The sequence below is a fragment of the Oncorhynchus gorbuscha genome, linkage group LG20, assembly GCF_021184085.1.
Source record: "Oncorhynchus gorbuscha isolate QuinsamMale2020 ecotype Even-year linkage group LG20, OgorEven_v1.0, whole genome shotgun sequence".
Taxonomy (NCBI): Eukaryota; Metazoa; Chordata; class Actinopteri; order Salmoniformes; family Salmonidae; genus Oncorhynchus; species Oncorhynchus gorbuscha.
Genome location: NC_060192.1, coordinates 5,797,120 through 5,822,583, shown reverse-complemented (window position 1 = coordinate 5,822,583; position 25,464 = coordinate 5,797,120). Strand labels below are relative to the sequence as shown.

At 43.9% G+C, this 25,464-nt stretch overlaps 1 protein-coding gene across 1 annotated transcript in view; it reads right to left on the bottom strand.

Moving 5' to 3' along the window:
- Positions 1 to 24,239, bottom strand: part of LOC124007365 (GDNF family receptor alpha-2-like) — a 78,947-nt gene extending 54,708 nt beyond the window's left edge. The window contains exons 1-2 of the mRNA XM_046317867.1: positions 23,702 to 24,239; positions 18,201 to 18,500 (exon numbers count right to left, since the gene is read on the bottom strand). Of these exons, the coding sequence (XP_046173823.1) occupies positions 18,201 to 18,500; positions 23,702 to 23,741 (340 nt within the window). The 5' untranslated portion in view covers positions 23,742 to 24,239. The remainder of the gene's footprint in view (positions 1 to 18,200; positions 18,501 to 23,701) is intronic.
- Between the last annotated feature and the right edge of the window lie 1,225 nt (positions 24,240 to 25,464).

Sequence of the window (25,464 nt, the reverse complement as noted above, 5' to 3'; positions counted from 1 at the left end):
ACAAATATAAAAAGTCATGCCTGCCTCCGTCCTTTTCCCAAATAAGTCTATATAACACACTGCCATTGTTAGAATCTTAATATCACAAACCGATCTGGAGCTATAACCAGTTTTATGAGGGTACGTCATTTAAAACAATGATTTTCTCCCGTTGCCCCTCCTTCTCCGATAATTGTCTTGAAACTCAAATTAAACTATACCGAAACGAATTTCACACATAACAAAAGAAGAAGTCAATTAAGTTAAAGTAGAATGGAGTAGAATGGGTGAGTTGATGAGTTTGTGGAAGGGAACGATGCATCGTTATGGAATCACTAATTGTGAATGAAGAACAGGGCGAGCCATTCTATTGCATTGATCAATTCTAATTGTAATATCAAAATGACATGTACCCTATATGTCCACGAAATCCAAGCAGTTTTATCAGTCCACTCTGGCCTACTAGGAGTACACAGTGAGAGCGTAATTTACAATGACAAGAAGACCAAGACGAATGGATGCACATGCGGTGTTAGCGCTGCTACAAGATCTGAACGAAAAATGACTCAGGTGGCAGGGAAGAAATGAATCCTGACATCTCTGAGGATTCTTCTTCTAATTCTGAGCCTCAGCCTGAATGACCGACACCTCGGAGACCTAAGCGCCAAAAAAGCCAGGACGATGCACAATGAGCAGGGGCCCACCGCCACCACCAAATGGAACGGCGAGACAGGAGAGAGGAAAGGACGGCACCGTTTAGATAGAACAAGCCGGTGACCATTCTACAGGCCGATTATCAGCACAAAATGTCATAACTGAAAGAGCAGGCCCTGCCTCTCAAGCAAAAACAACATCAGCAATGCACTCGCCAGCTTTCATTGTTTAAGGGACATGGACATACTACAGAATTCAGGGACCGTACTGTGGCTTAGGCACACACAGAGCATGGAGACACTGTCTGGGATCTATCTGTTGATGAGCTGAAGCCTTCATTTCAATCCTGTATGTCCGTGGAGAATTTGGTCGAAAGAGCGTGTATATGGGGAGCTTCTGGTCAGGCATGAATGGGATACTTTTCTTTGGAGAAACCATGTCATTGCTTCAGAGAGATCATGTGCCACCTCCATTTTGATGAAAAAGAAACAGATACATTTGCCAATGGTATTTGACATGTAAATAATTGACTATTTTAGACTGCTGTCATATAGACAATTCTTCATTTGAATGCCATTATTGCTTTTGTACAGAGTTGTACTATAATTTATTTCTAGTTGCAAGGTCTATCAATCCCATTTTTTTCTGATATTGTTCACATGTTGTGGAAGCCATCTGATGTGTTTCCAGCTCTAGTCATCAATAGTTCACTTGTCAATGAAAGATGACTTTGAAAAAAATATATATACGTTATTTTGTGTGTGCTTTATCTAGTGTATTCTGAACTATGTAACTCCTATATTCTCATCATTTCCTCATAATCTATCAGTGTTCATTCCATATATACCAAGTTTTTGCATGTCACAGTCATAGAATTATACATGAATAGCAGTTACTTTCGGGTCTATTTAGGCGGAAATCTACAGTTTGCCATTTCATTTACAACTTTTAGCAAACCCGCTTTAGTTCAGATGTACCAATTTGGGTAAGTGCGTATCGATTCACCTGATTCAGATTCAATAGTTGCAATATCCACTAATTGGTCTTTGCCGCAAAGCTTGTTAGCCAGTAGACAACCGATTTGATTACATGGAAGTAATGGTTGAGTTTAACTCGATGGATTGCAAAGTCTGCTCTCCGTTTTACCAATAGATTTAGTTCTCAAACCAAATCAAATTGTATTTGTCACATCCCCCGAAGACAACAGTGAAATTCTTACTTACAAGCCCTTAACCAACAATGCAGTTTTAAGAAAAGAAAATGCTGGGCTGTACGCACTGTACGCACTCCTTTTCCTGTAGTCCACAATCATCTTATTTGTCTTGATCATGTTCAGGGAGAGGTTGTTATCCTTGCACCACACAGCCAGGTCTTTGACCTCCTCCCTATAGGCTGTCTCATCGTTGTTGGTGATCAGGCCTACCGCTGTTGTGTCGACGCCAAACTTAATGATGGTGTTGGAGTCGTACATGGCCATGCAGTCATGAATGAACAGGGAGTACAGGAGGGGACAGTGTGGAGCAGTGTGGAGTGTAATAGAGATTGACTCATCTGTGGATCTGTTGGGATCTGTTGGGGCGGAATGCAAATTGGAGTAGATCTAGGGTTTCTGGGATAATGGTGTTGTGAGTCACCAGCCTTTCAAAGAACTTCATGGCTATAGATGTTAGTGCTACGGGTCGGTAGTCATTTACCTTAGTGTTCTTGGGCACAGGGACCATGGTGGTCTGCTTGAAACATTTTGGTATTGCAGACTCAGTCAGGAACAGTTTGAAAATGTCAGTGAAGACACTTGCCAGTTGGTCAACGCATGCTCGGAGTACACGTCCTGGTAATCCGTCTGGCCCTGCGGCCTTGTGAATGTTGACCTGTTTAAAGGTCTTATCACATCGGCTACGGAGAGCTTGATCACACAGTCATCCAGAACAGCTGATGCTCACATGCATGCTTCAGTGTTGTTTGCCTCGAAGTGAGCAGAGAAGTAATTTAACTCGTCTGGTAGGCGCATGTCAGTGGGAAGCTCATGGCTGTCCTTCACTTTGTAGTCTGTAATAGTTCGCAAGCCCTGCCTCATCCGATGAGTGTCGGACTGGTGTAGTACGATTCAAGTCCTGTATTGACACTTTGCCTGTTTGATGGTTCGTCAGAGGGCACAGCGGGACTTCTTACAAGTATCCAGGTTAGAGTTCCGCTCCTTGAAAACCGCAGCTCTACCCTTTATTTCAGTGCGGATGTTGCCTGTAATCCATGGCTTCTGGTTTGGGTATGTTCGTACAGTCACTGTGGGGACAACGTTGTTGATGCACTTATTCGTGAAACCAGTGACGGATGTGGTTTACTCCTCAATGCCATCAGAAGAATCCCGGAACATATTCCAGTCTGTGCTAGAAAAACAGTCCTGTAGCATCATCTGACCACTTCTTTATTGACTGATTCACTGGTGCTTCCTGCTTTAATTTATTTTTGTAAGCAGGAATCCAGAAGATCGAATTATGGTCAGATTTGCCAAATGGAGGGCGAGCTTTGTACACGTCTCTGGGTGTGGAGTAAAGGTGATCTCGAGTTTTTTCTCCCTCTGGTTGCACATTTTAACATGTTGGTTGAAATTAGGTATAATTTTCACTGCATTAAAGTCCCCAGCCACTAGGAGCGCCACCTCTGGATGAGCATGTTCCTGTTTGCTTATAGCCTTATACAACTCATTGAGCATCAGTTTGTGGTGGTAAATAGACAGCTATGAAACATATAGATGAAAACTCTCTTGGTAAATATCTACAGCTTATCTTGAGATACTCTACCCCAGGCCAGCAAAACCTTGAGACTTCCTTACTATTAGATTTCATGCACCAGCTGTTGTTTACAAATATACACAGATAACCACCCCTTGTCTCAACAGAGGCGGCTGTTCTATCTTGCCGATGCAGAGTAAACCCCTCCAGCTGTATGTTATTCATGTCGTCGTTCAGCCATGACTCGGTGAAACATAAGATATTACAGTTTTTAATGTCCCGTTGGTACTGTGGTTCTTCCTTTAAACGTTGTGGTGTACTGCAGCACAGCTTGCTAGGTGCCGCAGAATTCTATGGCACGTTATTTAAGTGTCAGCCATTGTTGCTTGAATGCTGCAATTTACCATAATCTGCCACCATCTACCACAAACGGTTATGGCATTAGCTCAAAACTTTTAAAGGAAGGGATTTGGGCCTTGTCGGGTGTCTGAAGAAAATCCTTTGCGCCCGACTTGTTAAAGAAAAAATCTTTGTCCAGTACGAGGTGAATAATCGCTGTCCTGATACCTTTTCGGTCATAAGAGATGGTGGCAGAAACATTATGTACAAAATAAGTTACAAATAATGCGAAAAAACACACAATAGCACAATTGATTAGGAGACCATAAAATGGCAGCCATCTCCTCCAGCACCATTATAATGTTCTGTCTTGACTTTGGAGCGAGTAGTTGCTACCTGGTCTAAAAAAGAGTGTTTATTGAGAACGTTCCAATGTCGTTACCAACTTTTACAATTCCGATATATATCTTCTTTATTGTGATTTATTCAGCCCAGATGCAAATGCAGTTCTATTGTTTTTAATAAAACCTTTAATAGAGTCACACAAAATCCAAGGATCATCAACTGAATTCATTTGATTCTGTTTTTCAAATTGTTCACAGAAAGTAGGATATTGCAGTAAGGAATCATTAAAGTGCCATCTTGTGGCTCTTTTAGGATATTCTGAAGTGTAGCTGGTAGTAGTAGGCATGATGATCAGATAGGCTCATGTCAAATTTCCATTTTTTTTATTAAAGAAAATAGAGGAGTGGATAGTATGAAAAGTATTCGGGATCATGTTTTTTTGCCTGTTTGAATAGAAAGAGTACTCTTTTGCTTTAGGGTTAAGAGCTCGGAAGTAATCAGAGAGTATGTGTTGGAGACCATTGGTTGCCTGTGGATTGTAGTTGGTCTTAGTGGATTTGTCCCGCATGTCCAGCATGGCATTCATGTCTGTCCCAATAACCAGATGGAATTCAGTTAATTCTAACAATATGCTGTTCAGATAATAAAAAGCTCATATGAATTTGGAGCATCAACTTATTTTGATGTCATTTATTTTTCTTTGTGTATACATTTCAGGAAAGTGATTCTGCCTTCTTGGTCTACACCTTTTTAACAAGGATGTTGATTTTGAGTTTCTTATGTATCCTTATGATTACACCCTTAGTTCTGTTTTGGTCTAATGAAGAAAGCAGCCAGTTTGTGCAAATGGTTCTCTATTCTATGTGTCCTTTTGGAGCAGGAGGGTTTCTTGGAGCATTGCTATATCAATATGGTTTCTTGATAGAATATCAAGTTCCATTTGAGAATAGCTCGTGTTGCCATTGTTTATCTACAATGTAATTGTTATCTTTAGTGTTGATAAGCCCATGGGTGTAAAATATAAGCAGGGCAAACACAACCATTGGCTGCTTCCCACCGAGAAGACTATAAACTATTCCCCCACCTCCCCTTCCCCGTCCCCCCCTTCCCCAGGCCCCCTCCTCCCTAGGCCTCAGCCCTCCCTCCTCGGTTCCCCTCCCCTTGCACTATAATTACAGGGTTGTTGCGTAACATATGGAATCTCTGAAGCAGCATTTTTTTGGTCTTAAGACATACAGTACCAGTGAAAAGTTTGGACACACCTACTCATTCAAGGGTTTTTCTTTATTTTTACTATTTTCTACAATGTAGAATACTAGTGAAGATGTCAAAAGTATGAAATAACACATATAGTATCATGTAGTAACCAAAAAGGTTTTCAACAAATCTAAATATATTTAATATTTGAGATTCTTCAAAGTACTCACCCTTTGAACTTGATGACAGCTTTGCACACTCTTGGCATTCTAATTTAATGTAATAATTTCTATACCACTAACAATATTGACAATATCTTTTGAAATGCTGGGCATAAGACATTTTCTCTGTAGTAATGGTAAAAAATGGTCACGAATCTGCAATCAGTTTATTCTCTGTGGCACTCAGAGGCTGCATTGTAGCCTACCTAAAAGCCATCATCACAAAAATTATTATCTGGGTGATTTGTTTGCTCGGTTGCACAGCAAGATATTTATGAGAAATTTAGAACAGACGGAAATGGCTTGTGTCAAATTGAGCTAGCTAACTACACTACATGCAGTGATGCCAATTTGGCAATTTTGTTTGCTAGATTAAGCAACTTTTCAAGACTACCCTGGCAACTTTTCAGACTAGCTATTTTTAAAATTGTATTTTGAACTTTTAGCAACCTTTGAAAAGTGACTCAAATGCTAAAATGCACACATTTTCCCTCTAAATGACAACAATTTTCTCTGACAATTTTCTCTGACAACAACAATTTTCTCTGTCACACACTCACGTGCCTAGGTGCAAAAGTGCATTGTGAGTGACGTCAGCAGCAGGCGCTCAGCTCGTGCACAAGCAGCAGCAGGCCAGCAGCAATTTCAGCAAATTGCAAGCCATTGTTGGCTGACTGCAGCATCAGTAGTATGCGTTCAACGAGACGAACCCAATGAATATAGTTGGTCACAAATGTTTGATCTTGAACAGAACTTACAACATCAATCAACATGTCTCAATCAAAATTGTACAGCCAGAAGTACAGAAAAAAGTGGGAGTCTGTACCTGAATTTAAAGGGTGGCTGAAGCCAGTAATTGGGGATGATTGTCGGGCATCCGGTGCGTACTGCAAATCAAATCTGCTTGCAAAATGTATGACATCAAAAAACATTGTGCTACAGCAAAGCATATAAATAAATCAAACCCATACAACCCCGCAACGCAGTCTACATTGCCACAATGGGTTAAGAAAGTGGATAACTGCAAAAGCGCAGGAGCTCTAATGGCCATTGCGGAAGCATTGTTCGCTGCTAAGCATGCGACCATTTAGACATGGCTTGCAAAGCTGCCTTTTCAGATTCTGTGGCAGCAACAACTTCCAAATGCACGGCACCAAGTGCACAGGAATGGTTAGGGGAGTACTGGCTCCTTACTTCCTCAAAAGGGTAACGTCAGACGTGGGGGATGAGAAGTTCAGTCTCAGTCCACTGATGTCAGTGTCTCAAAAGACCTGGGTGTGGCGATTCGGTATTTCAGTGCTAAAAGAAGAACCGCTGTGTCCACATTTCTCGGGTAAGTTGAATTGGAGGGGGGCGATGCCAGATCAATAGCAACGGCTATTTAGTTAGTTATAGTTGTGTAACTTTAACCTTAAGTGTAACCTTAAAAAAATAATCTTCAGTTCAGTTTATTGACAATGCGTCCGTGATGACTGCCGTGCACAATGGGGTGCACAGGATTTTAAAAAGCAGTGTATTGCCAACATTAATGGTGGACAAAAACCACTGCAGATCACCAAAGTTTGTGCCACATGTTGGCTATCGATTAAGCCTGTGGTAACTCGTATATTGAGCTAGTGGGAAGAACTGAAACTCCACTGAGTTGACCAAGGCCAGTGAGCATTGATAGATGGTGGATGTGCTCCACGCCACGTACACGGACAAGACCAACTATGTCAACCTGACGTTCTTGAAATCAATCCTGTCCGATGTACAAGTTGCAGTGAAGTCATTTGAGGGAGATCAAACAGATCATGTCAAGCTTTTGTACAATCTGGTACACCTCTTAACATCGATTTGCAGCAGGGTAGTCAACCCTATGGCAAAAATTGATGTCCTGAAAGATGCCATTGATGGACATCTCAGTCCATCACCACACCTTGGGTACCTTTTCGAGAGCACGGTGTACCAACTCAGTCTTACGCCAGAGGACAAAAAGGTCATTCGGAGACAGTATATTAACTACATTGTTGCTTCAAGCAAGGAGCTACAAGCAAGGCTCCCAGACAACCTAGAATCGCTGCGAAACATGGCCTTGTTCAGTGTTAAGGAAACACTAAAGCACAATAAGGGCACCACTGAAATTATTAATGTAGCTGAGCTACTGGGGTACCAGCCACAAACAATTGATGAAACATCCATCTGTTTAGGTACATAAATACAGTCGAGTGAAGTGAATAAATACACTGACTTTTCCGGGTCAAATCCATTTGAAGAACTGTGCAAAGCTGCACTCGCTACCCTCTCTTTGCCACACTAAAATGCGGAGGTTGAACGGCTGTTCAGCCAAATGAGTGTGGTCAAGTCAAAGTTAAGAAATAGAATGTCACTGCACACTCTCTACTCCATACTCCTGGTGTGGTATGGACTGAAGCTGCCTGGTGATACCTGTTACCAGCATAAACTACCAAGTAAAGTTCTGCAGCAGTTTGGCACCACAGCAGCATACGGGAAGATAAACCTTGCTGTCTGTCTCTCCGACATTTGCAACATTGTTTCTATATTCAAATTGGATCTCCAGCTGTCCCATAAGTAATGAATGTGTTCGGAGTCGGGATGAGACTGACAGGCAGCGTTTCTCAGCCAGTCTAAATCATGAATCAGCTGGCATCATTTTCTTGGATATACAGTACACAAAGAATTGTCAATTGAAAAAAGATCAAATGAAACGAAGTGCAGCTAGTATGCAGTCTTTCCAGCTTTAGTTTGATGTGATTGTTGGCTAACAATAGTGAACTGACATTGTTATGGATGTCCAAATAAATGTCACTAGAAAACAGCTTAGACAAATGCAGCTACTTTGCTGTTATTCTGGCTGCGCTTTTTGACAAGACTGCAAGTTAGCCGTGGCTAGCTAGCAAGCAAGGGATAAGAACTTTGTCAGCCAGTATGGCAATGGAACATTTAGAATGAATGACTGGGTCGCATCCATAGATACAGGACAAAAAGACTGAACTTCTGGGTCGTAACCGAACCAATAGAACGAACGACCGACCAGCCGGCTTGGGGAGCAACCTTAAATTTGTGGTGGGACTATATTTCGTGGAATGATTCGATAGTATGAATAAATTAATCAAAATAATGTTTTAAATGAAAAAATGTCAATCATTATTTAAATATGTTGGTAACCTCTTCTATAAAAGTTATAATTCCCTCGAAACCGGTGTTTGCCCGACATCGTCTTGGGCCTAACAATACCCGTGCCAATATATCTTCCAAACATCGGCTTTTCTGGCATTATCACTTACAGTAAGTAGCCCACAATGGAATGACCATCTCTCCTCACCAGTAATAAAAAATAAATGCAAAATTAAACCAAAAATTGTCGGGGATAGCTATCGACTTATTGTCATATTTAGCCCAAATCGATTCAATGTGCTGTAGCCACACAAGAAAGCAGTCCCAGTACCTATGACAAACCCAGATATTGTCAATTGTTCAGTAATTGACATGGTGTAATCACTATGTAAATGTCCAGGACCATAGGAAATATAATTAGAACAAGTCCAATACGCAGCAATAATACTAATATTACTCCTTGTACCCAAACATTAGAGGGTGTCCTCATCATTGTCTTATGCTGAGGGCAACATCATAGCCATAGGCTAGACTGCGTGATTGTGCATGGATTGCATAGCTCAATAATGAGCTAGTTATGTGGTTCCATCTGTCGGCTTGTCCCCTTGTGTGTTGGGTTTGATGTGCTTCCTTGACATTGGAAAATGTGTGTGTTGTGTCCTGGAGTGTCGAGATTCATTTTACCAGTGGACAAAACAGCATCTCAGGGTTTAGCTTGTGTAGCTGGGATCTCACCTCGTTGTAGGTCTCTCTGTTTTATCAGTTCGGCACTGAGATCTGGGTCGACGCTGATCCCCCTTCCCTGCATTAGCGGCATTGGACCCTGCCCGAACTGTTCAGAGAAAAGATTGCTCATGAAGGAAGTTGGTTCGCCCGCTTCCTCGTGAGTTTCAAACCCCGTGATTCACACGTTGAATTTACGGGGAATGATGTTCGAGTGATTCCGTTTCCGTTTGATCATCCCTTCCTACTTAGCTCATGCTGTTTCCGGGTGAAGGAGTCACACCTCTGTCACGTTGGCTGTCTTCTCCAGTCTTTGCACTTCAGTTGAATAGGTATCCACTTTAGCAGTGAGCACGGCCAATGATTCATTTGACTGGTTTTAATTGTATGTCAAGAGCAGCGGTAATCTCCTCACAAACAATCTAGTGTACAATCTCTTAGATATGTATATATGCAGCCAGCTCTTTATGTTGTCTGGTGTTGACAGACGCCATGTTCCCACAGTTGATTTGTAGACGTTTCAATTCTAGCTGCTGGAACCCTTAATATATCCCTTAATATGAGGTATGGTATTAACACGTTTTAGGGGAGAAAATATGATGTTAATTCATAGTCATTTGCAAAAAGAAAGACACAAAAAATGCCACGCATTTCGATGCATGCCAGCAGAACCAGAGCCTATCATCTTCTAAGACCAGTTTTGGCTGCTGATCATTTTAGAAAGAAACGTTGTGTGCTTCCATTATGTCAAACACTAGCAGCAAATAATGGGTGTGACACAATTGCAACCCAGGGAGTCTTAAACAACAACTTATTCATAACAAGCTAGGATGACTCACCTGATTAGCTACAGTTTACTCAGGCCATTAGAAACCCTAGTTAACATTTGTGTGAACATATGCCTGGTATATAAACACATCTGTTCTGTTGTTATTTGATGTACAGAATGCTGATTTTGTTTTCCTCCAGCTGTCGACAAGGATACAAAAAGGACCAACAGATATATCAGAGCTTTATGAATCTTCTCCTCCGCTCTCCTCGTTTCTCTCTTCTGCCTTCCTATCTCCTACACCAGGGTTTTCCAAACTCGGTCCTCGGGACCCCGAAGGGGGTCGCATTTAGTTTTTTTTGCCCTAGCACTACGCTGCTGATTTCAAATAATCAACTAATCATCGAGCTTTGATCATTTGAATCAGCTGTGTAGTGTCTGGGCGAAACATGCACCCCTTGGGGTCCTGAGGACTGAGTTTGGGAAACGCTGTAGTACACACAAAAACATAATGGTTCTAAATAGTACCAGATAGAGGTTCTTTGGGTTGTAACCATAGCAGAGCCCTTTTTCTTGCTGATATGAAGAACCATTTAAAAAAGGTTCTATATAGCACCAAAAGGGTTCCACTATGGTTACAACCCAAAGAACCTCTATCTGGTACTATTTAGAACCATTATGTTTTCCTGTTTTAGCTCAATCAAGTGAGCTACCTCTGGAACAGCTGGGGTCCCTGAGGAGAGAATTGAGAACCACTGATTGATTTCGTCAAATGTTCTCAAATGACACAAGGCCATGCGTGAGTCACTCACAAGAAACCGTCACTGGCCATGGTCATATATAATATGTAATGGCATAACAAGAAATGAGATAAACCGGTATGACACTATCACTTACGGTTTAATGTGAGCAAACCCAACTACCTCTCACAGACTCAGGTCAGAATTAGACATTCATCCATGTCTCTCAAACTTCAAATTTAGAAGTGCTTGATTACTTCTCTGTATCGTTCCACGGTTAAGGTTGGACATTAACTCCAAATGGTTAAGGTTTGCGATAGGCTTAAAACAAATATATATATATACAGTATATCACAAAAGTGAGTACACCCCTCACATTTTTTGTAAATATTTGAGTATATATTTTCATGTGACAACACTGAAGAAATTACACTTTGCTACAACGTAAAGTTGTGTGGCCACCATCATTTTCCAGCACTGACTTAACCCTCTTGGGCATGGAGTTCACCAGAGCTTCACAACTTGGCACTGGAGTCCTCCTACACTCCATGACGACATCACGGAGCTGGTGGATGTTAGAGACCTGCCTGCTACTCATCCCCAGAAGATAAGATATGCATAGATTTGGATAGAAAACACTTTCCAAACACACAAGTTTCTAAAACTGTTTGAATCATGTCTGTGAGTATAACAGAACTTATTTAGCAGGCGAAACCCCGAGGACAAACCATTCAGATTTCTTTTTTTTGAGGTCACTCTCTTTTCAATGGGTTTTCATTGGGAATCCAGATTTCTAAGGGACCTTCTTGCAGTTCATATCGCTTCCACTGGATGTCAACAGTCTTTAGAAATTGGTTGAGGTTATTCCTTTGTGTAATGAAGAGGTACGGCCATCTTGAACGAGGGTCACTTGAAGTGTACTGTTAGATAGAGTTGCGTGACCAGAAAGCTAGCTTCAGTTTGTTTTCTTTCTTCCTGTACTGAACACAGATCAATTTTATCGATTATTTACATTGAAAAATACCTGAAGTTGTATTACAAAAGTAATGTTTTGGCAAAGTTTACAGGTAACTTTTGAGATATTTTGTCGTCACGTTGACGACAAGGATTGAAAAGGATTTGCTAATACACTGTCGACTTGATTCATGAAGATGACTGCTTGTCTAGCTTGCTAGCTAAGATTTCAAAGGAATAATGTTGACATGATCAGCCAAATCAAATCTACGGTAGACACAGCGTTATTTTCTCTGTGGTTAATGACTTTGAGCCTTCTTGGATGGGCACTTCTAATGTAAATCTATGGCAGCATCCAAGGGGCTTGAACTTTTGAACTTTCCCTGTAGATTTTGCGATAACGTAGTTATCCAATGCGTGACAGAACACTGAACCAATCACGGCACAACTAGAGAACAGTACCAAGCCCATGCTTTTCAAAATGTAAATAATACATCATTCCACACCCCCTTGTCTTGAAATATGCAGACAGATGGATTAAAAGTATGTTTACATACAAATGGACAGCTCCGCCCACAACTTCTGGTCTTTATAGCATTCCCAGAAAGCATGGATTATTGAGTCGTTGTTCGTTTTACACTAAAGGCATGACTCTGCCGTTGTGCTGTAACGGTATCATATGGACATTAATTTCGGACTAAAATAAGATTCCCTCAAGGTTGCTCTGATGTCCAAAAGATTTTCAATCGAAATGTTGTGATATGTCATTCGGAAAGTATTCAGACCCCTTGACTTTCTCCACATTTTGTTACGTTACAGCCTTATTCTAAAATGTATTAAATTGTTGTTTTTCTCATCAATCTACACACAATACCCCATAATGACAAAGCAAAAACTGCTTTTAAGAAATGTTTGCAAATGTATAAAAAAACAAAAAACTGAAATATCACATTTACATAACTATTAGACCCTTTATTCAGTACTTTGTTGAAACACCTTTGCCAGCGTTTACAGCCTCGAGTCTCCTTGTGTATGACGCTACAAGGTTGGCACACCTGTATTTGGGGAGTTTCTCCCATTTTTCTCTGTCATGTTGGATGGGGAGTGTCACTGCACAGCTATTTGGCTGTGTGCTTAGAGTCATTGTCCAGCTGGAAGGTGAACCAGCACGCCAACCTGAAAGCTCTGGAGCAGGTTTATCAAGGACCTCTCTGTACTTTGCTCCATTCATCTTTCCCTCGATCTTGACTAGTCTCTCACTTTTACTGAGGAGTGGCTTCCGTCTGGTCACTCTACCATAAAGGCCTGATTGGTGGAGTGCTGCGAAAGATGGTTGTCCTTCTGGAAGCTTCTCCCATCTCCACAGAAGAGCTCTGGAGCGCTGTCAGAGTGACCATCGGCTTATTGGTCACCTCCCTGACCAAGGACCATCTCCCCGATTGGTCAGTTTGGCCAGGCAGCCAGCTCTAGGAAGTCTTGGTGGTTCCAAACTTCTTCCATTTAAGAATGATGAAGGCCACTGTGTTCTTGGGGACATTCAATGTTGCAGAAATGTTTTGGTACCCTTCCACAGATCAATACTTTTTGCTCTGACATACACGGTCAACCGTGGGACCTTATGTAGACAGGTGTGTACCTTTCCAAATCATGTCCAATCAATTGAATTTATCACAGGTGGACTCCAATGAATTTGTAGAATCATCTGAAGGATGATCAAAGGGAACAGGATGCACCTGAGCTCAAGGTATTTTTAATACATTTGCAACAATTAAAAAAATATATGTTTTTGCTTTGTCATTATGGGGTATTTTGTGTAGATTGATGAGGAAAACATTTTATTCAATCAATTTTAGAATAAGGCTGTAACAAAATGTGGAAAAAGTCAAGGGGTCTGACCATTTTCTGAATGCACTGTATTTGAACCTATGTACATTGTTCAGTCCAAAATTACTTTTTAATTCTATTATGAAAATAAATGAATTTCCTGTTACCAAGTCATTTATGGTTTCTATGCCTTTAGTTTTCCATGTGGAACAATTTATCGGTGTAACGATCGTCGCTGGAGGCTCCGGACTGGGGACCATCGCTGGAGGCTCCAGACTGAGGACCGTCGCTGGAGGCTCCAGACTGAGGAAAGTCGCTGGAGGTTCCGGACTAGGGACCGTCGCTGGAGGTTCCGGACTGTGGCCCGTCGCTGGAGATTCCGGACTGGGGACTGTCGCTGGAGGTTCCGGACTGGGGACCGTTGTTGGAGTTTCCGGTCTGTGGCCCGTCGTTGGAGATTCCGGACTGTGGCCCGTCGTTGGAGGTTCCGGACTGCGGCCCGGCGTTGGAGGTTCCGGACTGGGGACCGTTGTTGGAGTTTCCGGTCTGTGGCCCGTCTTTGGAGATTCCAGACTGTGGCCCGTCGTTGGAGGTTCCGGACTGCGGCCCGGCGTTGGAGGTTCCGGACTGTGAAGCATCGCCGGAAGGACTGGGAACTGTGAAGCGTCGCCGGAAAGACTGGGAACTGTCGCCGGAAGCTCTGGAATGGGAACTGTCGCCGGAAGCTCTGGCCTTTGGAGGTGCACTGCAGGCCTTATGCGTGGGACCGGTACAGGTGGCACTGGGCTGATGACACACACCTCAGGGCAGTGTCGGGAAGAGGCACAGGACGTACTGGACTGTGGAGGTGCACTGGCGGCCTGATGCGTGGGACCGGTACAGGTGGCACCGGGCTGATGACACGCACCTCAGGGGGAGTGCGGGTTGGAGGCACAGGACGTATTGGACTGTGGAGGCGCACTGGAGGTCTGGAGTGTAGAGCTGGCACAACCCGTCCTGGCTGGATGTTTATTTTCGCCCTGCAAATGCGGGAGCTGGCACAGGACGCACTGCGCTGTGAATGCGCCCCACGGTAAGCACGAGAAGTTGGCTCAGGTCTGAACCCTGGACTCTGCCACTCTCCTCATGTGCCCCCTCCCCAAATATTTTTGGAGCTGCCTCTCGGGTTTCCGTGCTAGCCGTGTCCCCTCGTATCGTCACCGTTCCTCTTTCGCTGTTTCCACCTGTTTCCATGGCAGTGTATTGTCCCCTGCCATAACCTCCTCCCAGGTCCAGGATGTCCTCCACTCTCTTTTCTCCCGGGCCCAGTTCCTCTTGAACACGCTGCTTGGTCCTTTTTTGGTGGGTAGTTCTGTAACGATCGTCATATGAAGGAGTGGACCAAAACGCAGCGTGGTAAGTGTTCATGATAAATGTAATACTCAAAACACTCCAACAAAATAACAAAGAGGGGGAACCGAAACAGTCCTGTCAGGTACAGACACTGAAAACAAAAACACTTATATATGATCCCCAATCAGAGACAACGATAGACAGCTGCCTCTCATTGGGAGCCACACCAACATAGAAATAAAGAAACTAGAATGCCTACACTAGTCACACCCTGGCCAAACCAAAATAGAGAATAAAAACCTCTCTATGGCCAGGGCGTCACAATCGGTGAATTCTGAAAAGTTATCCAGCGATAGTTCCATTAGGTTGTGTTTTAAGGAAGTGACATTGGTTCTTGTAGAATACGTTTCATTTCCTTCCATATTGTTATACTATGACGTTGTACATGTTCTTAGCCTTATCTTTTGAAAATAGACACGTGAAACGATTCTGGGGATGAGCGCGCACATCTTGAAGATGTAAGCATTGTTCCTCATTGGTGCATTTAACGATATGTCACAAGTAAAAGCCCTGGGAAGAGAGTTGATATAATTTCAAGTCTGGAAGGTTAAAACCACCCTCTGACTTAGGAAGATGTAAAACTTTCCTTTTCATTCTATTAGTTTTATTTGCACCTATAAAGTCTTAGGACCTTCGGTGGGGTAATTGGTATTACTTACTGAAAGTAAACACAAAGACTTTATCAGCCATGCCATTGTAAAGAGGTTCATTCTACCTGTACAATTTATGGGAAGATTATTCAATGTAATTAGATCTGTTTTCATATGGTTGAGTAATGGAATAGAGTTATCTTTATATATTTGTTGTTTGTTGTCACACATTCCTTTCCATTCCTCTCCCCTTCACCTCTCTTCACTCTTCACCTCATTGTCTTCTCCATTCCTCTCCTCTTCACCTCTCTTCACTCTTCACCTCATTGTCTTCTCCATTCCTCTCTTCTTCACCTCTCTTCACTCTTCACCTCATTGTCTTCTCCATTCCTCTCCTCTTCACCTCTCTTCACTCTTCACCTCATTGTCTTCTCCATTCCTCTCTTCTTCACCTCTCTTCACTCTTCACCTCATTGTCTTCTCCATTCCTCTCCTCTTCACCTCTCTTCACCTCTCTTCACCTCATTGTCTTCTCCATTCCTCTCCTCTTCACCTCTCTTCACTCTTCACCTCATTGTCTTCTCCATTCCTCTCCTCTTCACCTCTCTTCACCTCATTGTCTTCTCCATTCCTCTCCTCTTCACCTCTCTTCACTCTTCACCTCATTGTCTTCTCCATTCCTCTCTTCTTCACCTCTCTTCACTCTTCACCTCATTGTCTTCTCCATTCCTCTCCCCTTCACCTCTCTTCACTCTTCACCTCATTGTCTTCTCCATTCCTCTCCTCTTCACCTCTCTTCACCTCTCTTCACCTCATTGTCTTCTCCATTCCTCTCCTCTTCACCTCTCTTCACTCTTCACCTCATTGTCTTCTCCATTCCTCTCTTCTTCACCTCTCTTCACTCTTCACCTCATTGTCTTCTCCATTCCTCTCCTCTTCACCTCTCTTCACCTCATTGTCTTCTCCATTCCTCTCCTCTTCACCTCTCTTCACCTCTCTTCACCTCATTGTCTTCTCCATTTTTCTCCTCTTCACCTCTCTTCACCTCATTGTCTTCTCCATTCCTCTCCTCTTCACCTCTCTTCACCTCTCTTCACCTCATTGTCTTCTCCATTCCTCTCCTCTTCACCTCTCTTCACCTCATTGTCTTCTCCATTCCTCTCCTCTTCACCTCTCTTCACCTCTCTTCACCTCATTGTCTTCTCCATTCCTCTCCTCTTCACCTCTCTTCACCTCTCTTCACCTCATTGTCTTCTCCATTCCTCTCCTCTTCACCTCTCTTCACCTCATTGTCTTCTCCATTCCTCTCCTCTTCACCTCTCTTCACCTCTCTTCACCTCATTGTCTTCTTCTCCATTCCTCTCCTCTTTCACCTCTCTTCATTCCTCTCTTCACCTCATTGTCTTCTCCATTCCTCTCCTCTTCACCTCTCTTCACCTCATTGTCTTCTCCATTCCTCTCCTCTTCACCTCTCTTCACCTCATTGTCTTCTCCATTCCTCTCCTCTTCACCTCTCTTCACCTCTCTTCACCTCATTGTCTTCTCCATTCCTCTCCTCTTCACCTCTCTTCACCTCTCTTCACCTCATTGTCTTCTCCATTCCTCTCCTCTTCACCTCTCTTCACCTCATTGTCTTCTCCATTCCTCTCCTCTTCACCTCTCTTCACCTCTCTTCTTCACCTCATTGTCTGCTCCATTCCTCTCCTCTTCACCTCTCTTCACCTCTCTTCACCTCATTGTCTTCTCCATTCCTCTCCTCTTCACCTCTCTTCACCTCTCTTCACCTCATTCTCTTCTCCATTCCTCTCCTCTTCACCTCTCTTCACCTCTTCACCATTCCTCTCCTCTTCACCTCATTGTCTTCTCCATTCCTCTCCTCACCTCCCTCTATTTGTTTAGTGAGCCAGTATATTTCTGAAAATACTAGAGTATAATACAGACCCCCCCCCATAAACACACACACAAAGCTGGGATGCTTATATAAACACAGAATTTTAATTTTTCTTTATGGGCAAAACAGGAAGCCACAGTGACAAATGTATTATATCTGATAAAATTCACCTAGAGGCTCCCTCTCTAGCTCGCTTTCTCTCTGTCTGTGCCCTTGAGCTCTGTGTGCCACCAGTCATGCTGAGGGGGAGAGTGTGTGTGCCCTTGAGTGTGTGTGTGTGTGTTTGTGCATTGTCATATGTGTGTTCATGTGTTTGTGGGTTTGTGTTGGCAGCAAACGTCCAGAGAGGAAGGGAGAACAAAGAGAGAAACTCCTTAATGAGGCCTACTGCCGCAACCACTAAACTAGGCCAGCTACCCGTGCCCAGAAAGAGAGGTAGTTTGTGTGTGTGTGTGTGTGTGTGTGTGTGTGTGTGTGTGTGTGTGTGTGTGTGTGTGTGTGTGTGTGTGTGTGTGTGTGTGTGTGTGTGTGTGTGTGTGTGTGTGTGTGTGTGTGTGTGTGTGTGTGTGTGTGTGTGTGTGTGTGTGTGTGTGTGTGTGTGTGTGTGTGTGTGGGTGTGGAGCCACCGTGAACACACACACAATACACACAAATACAAAGGGAGCATTGAGTTCGGAGCCAGCAGATGCACTCCAGGCAACCCCCTCCCTCCTTGTGCGTAGCCCAGGTAACTCACCGGTTTCTGTCAGGCCCTGGTGTATACTCCAGTAGTTCTGCAGACACTGTAGTTCTTTCTTCATGCCTCTCTTACAGCGACAGTTGTAGAGCGATGAATCCTGTAGGACCTCTATGGCACCCTGGCACTCCCTGCTAGCCAGCATGGTCTGGCGATCCCGCGCCCCGCCTGACAGGCACTGACGCATAATCCTGTAGCTGGAGCTGCACTGGCTGTCCCCGTTACACAGCTCTAATGCCCGCACACACTCCAGGGACTCCCTCCATCCATGTCCACACACACACACCACACAAACACACCCTGCAGCAGAGAGAGAAGAGGAATAATGATCAATCATGATGTTAATAATCGTTAACCCTGACACTAACACCCCCTACCCACACAGCATCTGGGGGGTAAGATCGTAATTATAGTCAAGACTCACTAGCCAACTTGACTAACAAAAACAAGTAAAATTGACAAACAAACCTCACTTTTAAAATCTTTGAAGCGACCGCATATAGAAGAGGAGGATAGGCGGTCTCCTCCCGAGCATCTTATTGCGCCACCAACGACAGATCCTGAAGCCACCAACAACTGACCCCGAACCCGAAGCGACCAATGACTGACCTCGAAGCCACCAAAGACTGACCCCTGAAGTCACCAACGACTGACCCCGAAGCCGAAGCCACCAACGACTGACCTCGGAGCTACCAAAGACTGACCCTTGAAGTCACCAACGACTGACCCCGAAGCTGAAGGAACTGAAACCACTTCCCTGAAGTGGTTTCAGTTCCTTCGGCCACAGCCCTTGCCCCGGCTTCATCAGAACCTGCAGACATGTCGGCAATACACGAGCCTGCTTCCCAGCACAAACTGCCAGCGTTCCCTGCAACACTAACGATTATGGGCAAGGATAGAATCATTTCAAGGGATGAAATATATAATATATCAAGAGATGCTTTGTATAGCCAGAAAGTCAGCCTTTTTCCTGATGTGGATATGGAGGATTGGTTCATTAAGATTGGTTTTAAAGATTTGAAGCATATCAGACAGTTTTGTGTTTAACCTCTATAGGATCGGTGGGTCCCCAGCGATACGGTTGAGCTAACATAGGCTAATGTGATTAGCATGAGGTTGTAAGTAACAAGACCATTTCCCAGGACATAGATATATCTGATATTGGCAGAAAGCTTCAATTCTTGTTAATCGAACTGCACTGTCCAATTTACAGTAGCTATTACAGTGAAAGAATGCCATGCTGTAGTTTGAGGAGAGTGCACAGTTATGAACTTGAAAATGTATTAATAAACCAATTAGGCACATTTGGGCAGTATTAGCACAAAATGTTGAAAAGAAATGGACCTGAGCTACGGGCAGTTAGATTTGTGTTTGTCATTTTAGGCGATAATTGAAAATAAGGGACGGATCCTTAAGAGGTGAAGCAATGCACACATGGCTGCAGTGGCCAGAGCCTTCGAAGAATGGCACCAGTCAAGATGTGGAAATGTTCTTAAGCAGGTCAACAGAGGCATGTGCAGCATCCTACATTGAAAGGAGTCGAGCACACATCAACGCTGTAAGAGGTATTGCGCTTTTATGTGCCAAGCAGTACATGCTATTGCGTGGGCACCACGAAAACCAGGAGGCTCTTAATTAACTTGCACCCCTGGGTTTAAAAAACAACTGGAGCAACGACCCAAGAATGGAACTCTGATGAGCCCTGACAGGACAGCTTTACATTTGATTTTTTTTTAACTAGGAAAGTCAGTTAAGAACAAATTCTCATTTTCATTGACGGCCTCGGAACAGTGGGTTAACTGCCTGTTCAGGGGCAGAACGACAGATTTGTACCTTGTCAGCTCGGGCCTAGCAACCTTCCGGTTACTAGTCCAACGCTCTAACCACTAGGTTACCCTGCCTCCCCATCTACATTGCAAGACACTCATCGTGGTGCTTGATACCTGTCCCAAATACATTTTCCCCAACATGAACAGGCTTCCTCGAGACGTAATCACTCTGCCTATCACCAGCTACACTGTAGAACGTCTATTCTCCACTGTCAATCGGATCAAAGCGTGCAACAGGGCATCCATGCTCACAGGGCGCTTGAACAATGTGTCACTGCTCTCTTTTGAAGGAGAACTGACTGAGTCTTTGGCTTTATGACGATATCATTTCAAAGTTCAACACCATCTTCTGCTGTGACTGTGAGTCTGACAATGATGGCAGTTCTATGTTATTTTTCTGTGGCCTTTATGTTCATTTTAAACACATATTTTTCTTTTGCACCATAAGCTCCCTTAAAGACCTAAACAAAATCACACATTTCTTTGTGACGGTGTATTAAGTTGATTTAGTGCGGATTTATTGCGCATTGAGGAAATGATGTCACTGTGCTTCTGAATTTGTTCAGTTAGCAAATAAGACAGCTCATAGTCCATTGCCTTAATCACGGTCAACACTCCTGTATTTTATACCTGTGGAACACGGATTCTAAAACCAACGTGTGTGTGCATGGTGAACCTGAGACTCTCTTCTGATAGATGTCTGATAGGACAGCTTTACATCTCATTCAAGAGGTCTGGACTGCATGGAACTTGATGTGAAGAATTCACATTTTGGTATACAAAAAAAAAGCATGTCTCTGTTTGCTGCCTCAAATGCACACGCTGTACATCAGCATCTTCACTCATGATTTGACAATGAATTTAGGCTATTAATAATATTGTCACGAATCAGACTATTCGAATTTCTGGCTACGCTACTGGTGTATGTGTGGTAGCAGTGTAGAGCTGGCTACGCTACTGGTGTATGTGTGGTAGCAGTGTAGATCTGGCTACGCTACTGGTGTATGTGTGGTAGCAGTGTAGAGCTGGCTACGCTACTGGTGTATGTGTGGTAGCAGTGTAGATCTGGCTACGCTACTGGTGTATGTGTGGTAGCAGTGTAGAGCTGGCTACGCTACTGGTGTATGTGTGGTAGCAGTGTAGAGCTGGCTACGCTACTGGTGTTTGTGTGGTAGCAGTGTAGATCTGGCTACGCTACTGGTGTTTGTGTGGTAGCAGTGTAGAGCTGGCTACGCTACTGGTGTATGTGTGGTAGCAGTGTAGAGCTGGCTACGCTACTGGTGTATGTGTGGTAGCAGTGTAGAGCTGGCTACATGCTGTTTACAGGGGAGTTCTCTGAATGTGTCGAAAACTGTCAGGGGAAATAACCTCTCCTCTATCCTCCACCTCTTCCATCCTTCTAGCCTCTCTCCTCACATCCTCTACTCTCCTCTCCCTAGTCCACTCCTATCCATTCCCTCCTGTCCTCTCTATCCCAATCCCCCCTCTCTCTCTCTCTCACCCCTCCCCATTTCCCTCCTCTCTCCTGTTTTAGATCACCTCAAAACATGACAAAAATATCAATAATATAAATATAGGAAAACTGTGTAAACTTCTGGATTTGTGAGTAATGGGTTCTAGATTAATCTATAAAAAAAACTCACAGCGATTACACAGTGTGCCTGACTGGACAAACATGCAGGTAGCACGTGGAAGACAAAAATGTGACACACCACAGGCTAGTGCCAGGACCGTGAACAGATTTCAGCACCAAGGACAGTTCTGCCGCGCGAGCCCATGCAGTCGTCAGACACAGCGGCAACCAGATTCACATGCACACACACTTCAGCAAGCGGCTGAGACGGAGGGAACGTGCCTCGTGCGCTGTCCCTTTGACCGTCAGCTTCTACCAGACGGGAGAGCTTGAACGTCTCTTCATATTTTACCATCTAAAGAACTATGTTTGATACATATGACCCTGAATCACCTTTAGACGCTTACTACATCAGGTCACATAATTATCAAATGATAGGCTCTACATTCTACTTTTACCAACATCCCTTTAGATCACAAACCTTCCCTAGCAGCAGCAAGGCACCAGGTGCACACAAAAAAAGTATGGTTCTAAATAGTACCAGATAGGGGTTCTTTGTCTTGTAACCATGGTGGAACCCTTTTTTGAAGGTTCTATAAAGAACCATGGTCATACGGTTCTAAATGATTTAGTCAATCGTTTTCAATTGACACAAGGCAATACGTGAGTCTTTCACAAGATACTGTCACTGGTCATAGTCATATATAAAAAGTAATACTACTCTTATTCATGTGGTTTTCCGTCAGACTAGACACTTTGTTGCCTTTCACAGTTCGAATAATGCATTGCACATATGGTCTCAATTTGTTTTAAATGGAAAGTAAACAAAGTTTCACCACCATCTAATGCCATATATAATTAACACTATCAGCAACACCACTTCCTTCCACTACTTTGGCCCTAACAGATCCTACACCAGGCCGTCGCCCTGGGAGGCTGGAGCCCCATCTCTCAAAACCCCCTGCAGTTTTTCTGCACTAAAATCTCTGACACCCCAAAACATCTCTGCTGCTTCCACCAATTCAATCTTCTGGGGTTGTGGCCATTATAGCCGGGGGTGCTGAGGGTGCTGCAGCACCTCCTGATGAATCAAAAATATATTCAAAAAATGTTCACGAAGGTAGTGCATTGGTCCTTTACTACAGACACCGGGGATCCTCAACTTCACTTCAACACTCAACTGCCACCCCAGTTATCACTCCTTTCAGCGGCACTCTACTCCGGAGAGCAAAGAAGGACACAACCCTCATCCTGAAACACAATAGCGCCCTCTCCCCCTGACCAGCAGACGCACAAAAAGTTAACTTCTTGACAAAACCCAAACCCTTCTTCACCCAGCCTGATACCCCAAACAGATCGGTCAAAAGGAATGGATCCGCATTCTTCACAAGACATACTCCCACGGGGCCAAAGTCATACTGGGCATGTTCCTCGTCATTGCGTTGAGGCTCAGAAGCCTTCACTTCTGTCAGGTAACATTTCAGAGAGTGAACTCTCCGTCGACTGCTCAGGGTTTTCAGGAGAGTAACGTGTAATTATGTCTCCTGTTTGACTCAAAGGAGAAAGTTCTCTGCTTGTATTTCGGTCTGGGTTTGAAACATCGTGCTCTTCTCTCTGCCTTGTGTCATCTCGCCATACACCATCTTATAATATGGAATGGCATAACACAACACTAAAGATACATTGGAATGACACTATCACTCACGATTGCACAAAAAGAGCTGTGACAAACCCACGCCCCCAAACATGCTAATTAGCCACCTCCCCTATATTTTAATTATCACTAAAAGAGCAAAGCACCTTTTTGTGAACAATAAAAAACTGTTGAAGATCTTTGAGTCATTATGGTTCCACATAAAACCACCACGCTTCCCAAAGAACCCTAATTGTTTAGTGTGGAGGCATGAGCTATTGGTATGTTCCTAACTGAATGTTTGGCCATTGTGTGTGTGTGTGTGTGTGTGTGTGTGTGTGTGTGTGTGTGTGTGTGTGTGTGTGTGTGTGTGTGTGTGTGTGTGTGTGTGTGTGTGTGTGTGTGTGTGTGTGTGTGTGTGTGTGTGTGTGTGTGTGTGTGTGTGTGTGTGTGTGTGTGTACTCACCCAGCAGAAACAGCACGCTGAAAACGTTCAACAGAATCATTGCAGGTTCCAGAGCAGTAATCCCGAAGTCACGAGGCGGAATGTGGACTTTCCGGGTCAGCCGTTAACGGCTAAATAAATTGGTAAATCGTTAAAACAGAGAAACATCTCTAACCCTGCTCCTCACCGGTTAATAATCCCAAAACCACAGCCGTGCCGGACGAAACCAGAAGCAAACACGCGCAGGTCCTCATTTGAAACCATACACACAGGCTACACAGACACACATACTCAGACAGAGTGTTTTCATGTGAAACGGATCATTAACATCCTCTCTGGAAGGAGCGATTGCTGAGAATCATCCAAAGTTTCCCAGGTAATAACGTTTGTCCATGCGAGACAGAGACCTGCCGTGGGACCAAGAAAACTGCTTGACTGACTGAATGTCCGGTGTCTGCTAAAAGGTTTGAGAGTGCCCGTTCCTCTCTGACTTCGATTCGAGGATTCCGTTAAAAACGCTCTATCCCTTCACCAGAAGCCACACGCAGTCAAACTTTCATCTGTGAGTGTGTGATGGAGGATGGTGTGTGCGCAAGAGAATGGGGGGGGGGGGGGGGTTGACGGAAGGAGAGAAGGACGTCAGAAAGCAAGCAGTATGCTATTTCTAACTCCGTTGTTCTTCCCGTCTCACAGGGGCAGCTGATGGCTGTTTAGTCCAGATTTCATTAAAATAATTAAACTTCCGAGACCGGGAGTGTGTAGCCTATGTGATGGTAGCCTACACACGCCTGGCCGGGAGACAGTCAACCTGTAATAGATCTAGGAGAGTTCTAATTCACTCCAGGAGCCTCAAGTCTGCCTGCAGGAGAAAAGCAGCTCCTGTTCTATCAGAGGGAGGCAGGAAATCTCTGTCTCTCTCTCTCTCTCTGTCTCTCGCTCTCTCTGTCTCTCGCTCTCTCTGTCTCTCTCTCTCTGTCTCTCGCTCTCTCTGTCTCTCGCTCTCTCTGTCTCTCGCTCTGTCTCTGTCTCTGTCTCTCTCTCTCTCTCTCTCTCTCTCTCTCTCTCTCTCTCTCTCTCTCTCTCTCTCTCTCTCTCTCTCTCTCTCTCTCTCTCTCTCTCTCTCTCTCTCTCTCTCTCTCTCTCTCTCTCTCTCTCTCTCTCTCTCTCTCTCTCTGTCTCTCGCTCACTCTCTCGCTCACTCTCTCTCTCTCCTCACATACATGAATGTATGGGCTCTGCACGTCACCACGAATGCAATGTGAGTAGCTGTCTTTCACACAACACACACTCACTCAAACACTCTTAGGCCCCTATACACACGTACACTTATTCTATAGTGAACCGAGACGGTGCATGACCTATGGTGTAGGGCATTAATCAAACCAAGTGAGGGTAATAGACATACATTCAAAAACACAGGGTTTTATTTTTCATCATTTTGATTGAAAACAATCAGAGTAAGATACCTAATTGTTACCGTGAAATGATTTGATATTGAGATAAAAACAGTTGCATTGGGCCTTTAAGTTTGTTCCACCTGAGCCAGTCTGACAACAAGTCAGAGCAGCCTGATAAATAGACTTAATATGTGGAAGTTTGAAAAGGTCCTGTGCATGTCCATGCTTGCCTTGGTGCTCACCAAAAACAAGAAAAACAATTGCCCAGCCCTGGGTAAAACTCACAATGCTAAGAGCTGAAATGCTCTGCTCAGACCACTGTGCTGCGGCAGTTCACAACGCTCTAGCAAGCGGTTTGCAGAATGTTCCCCAAACCACAGACCTAAC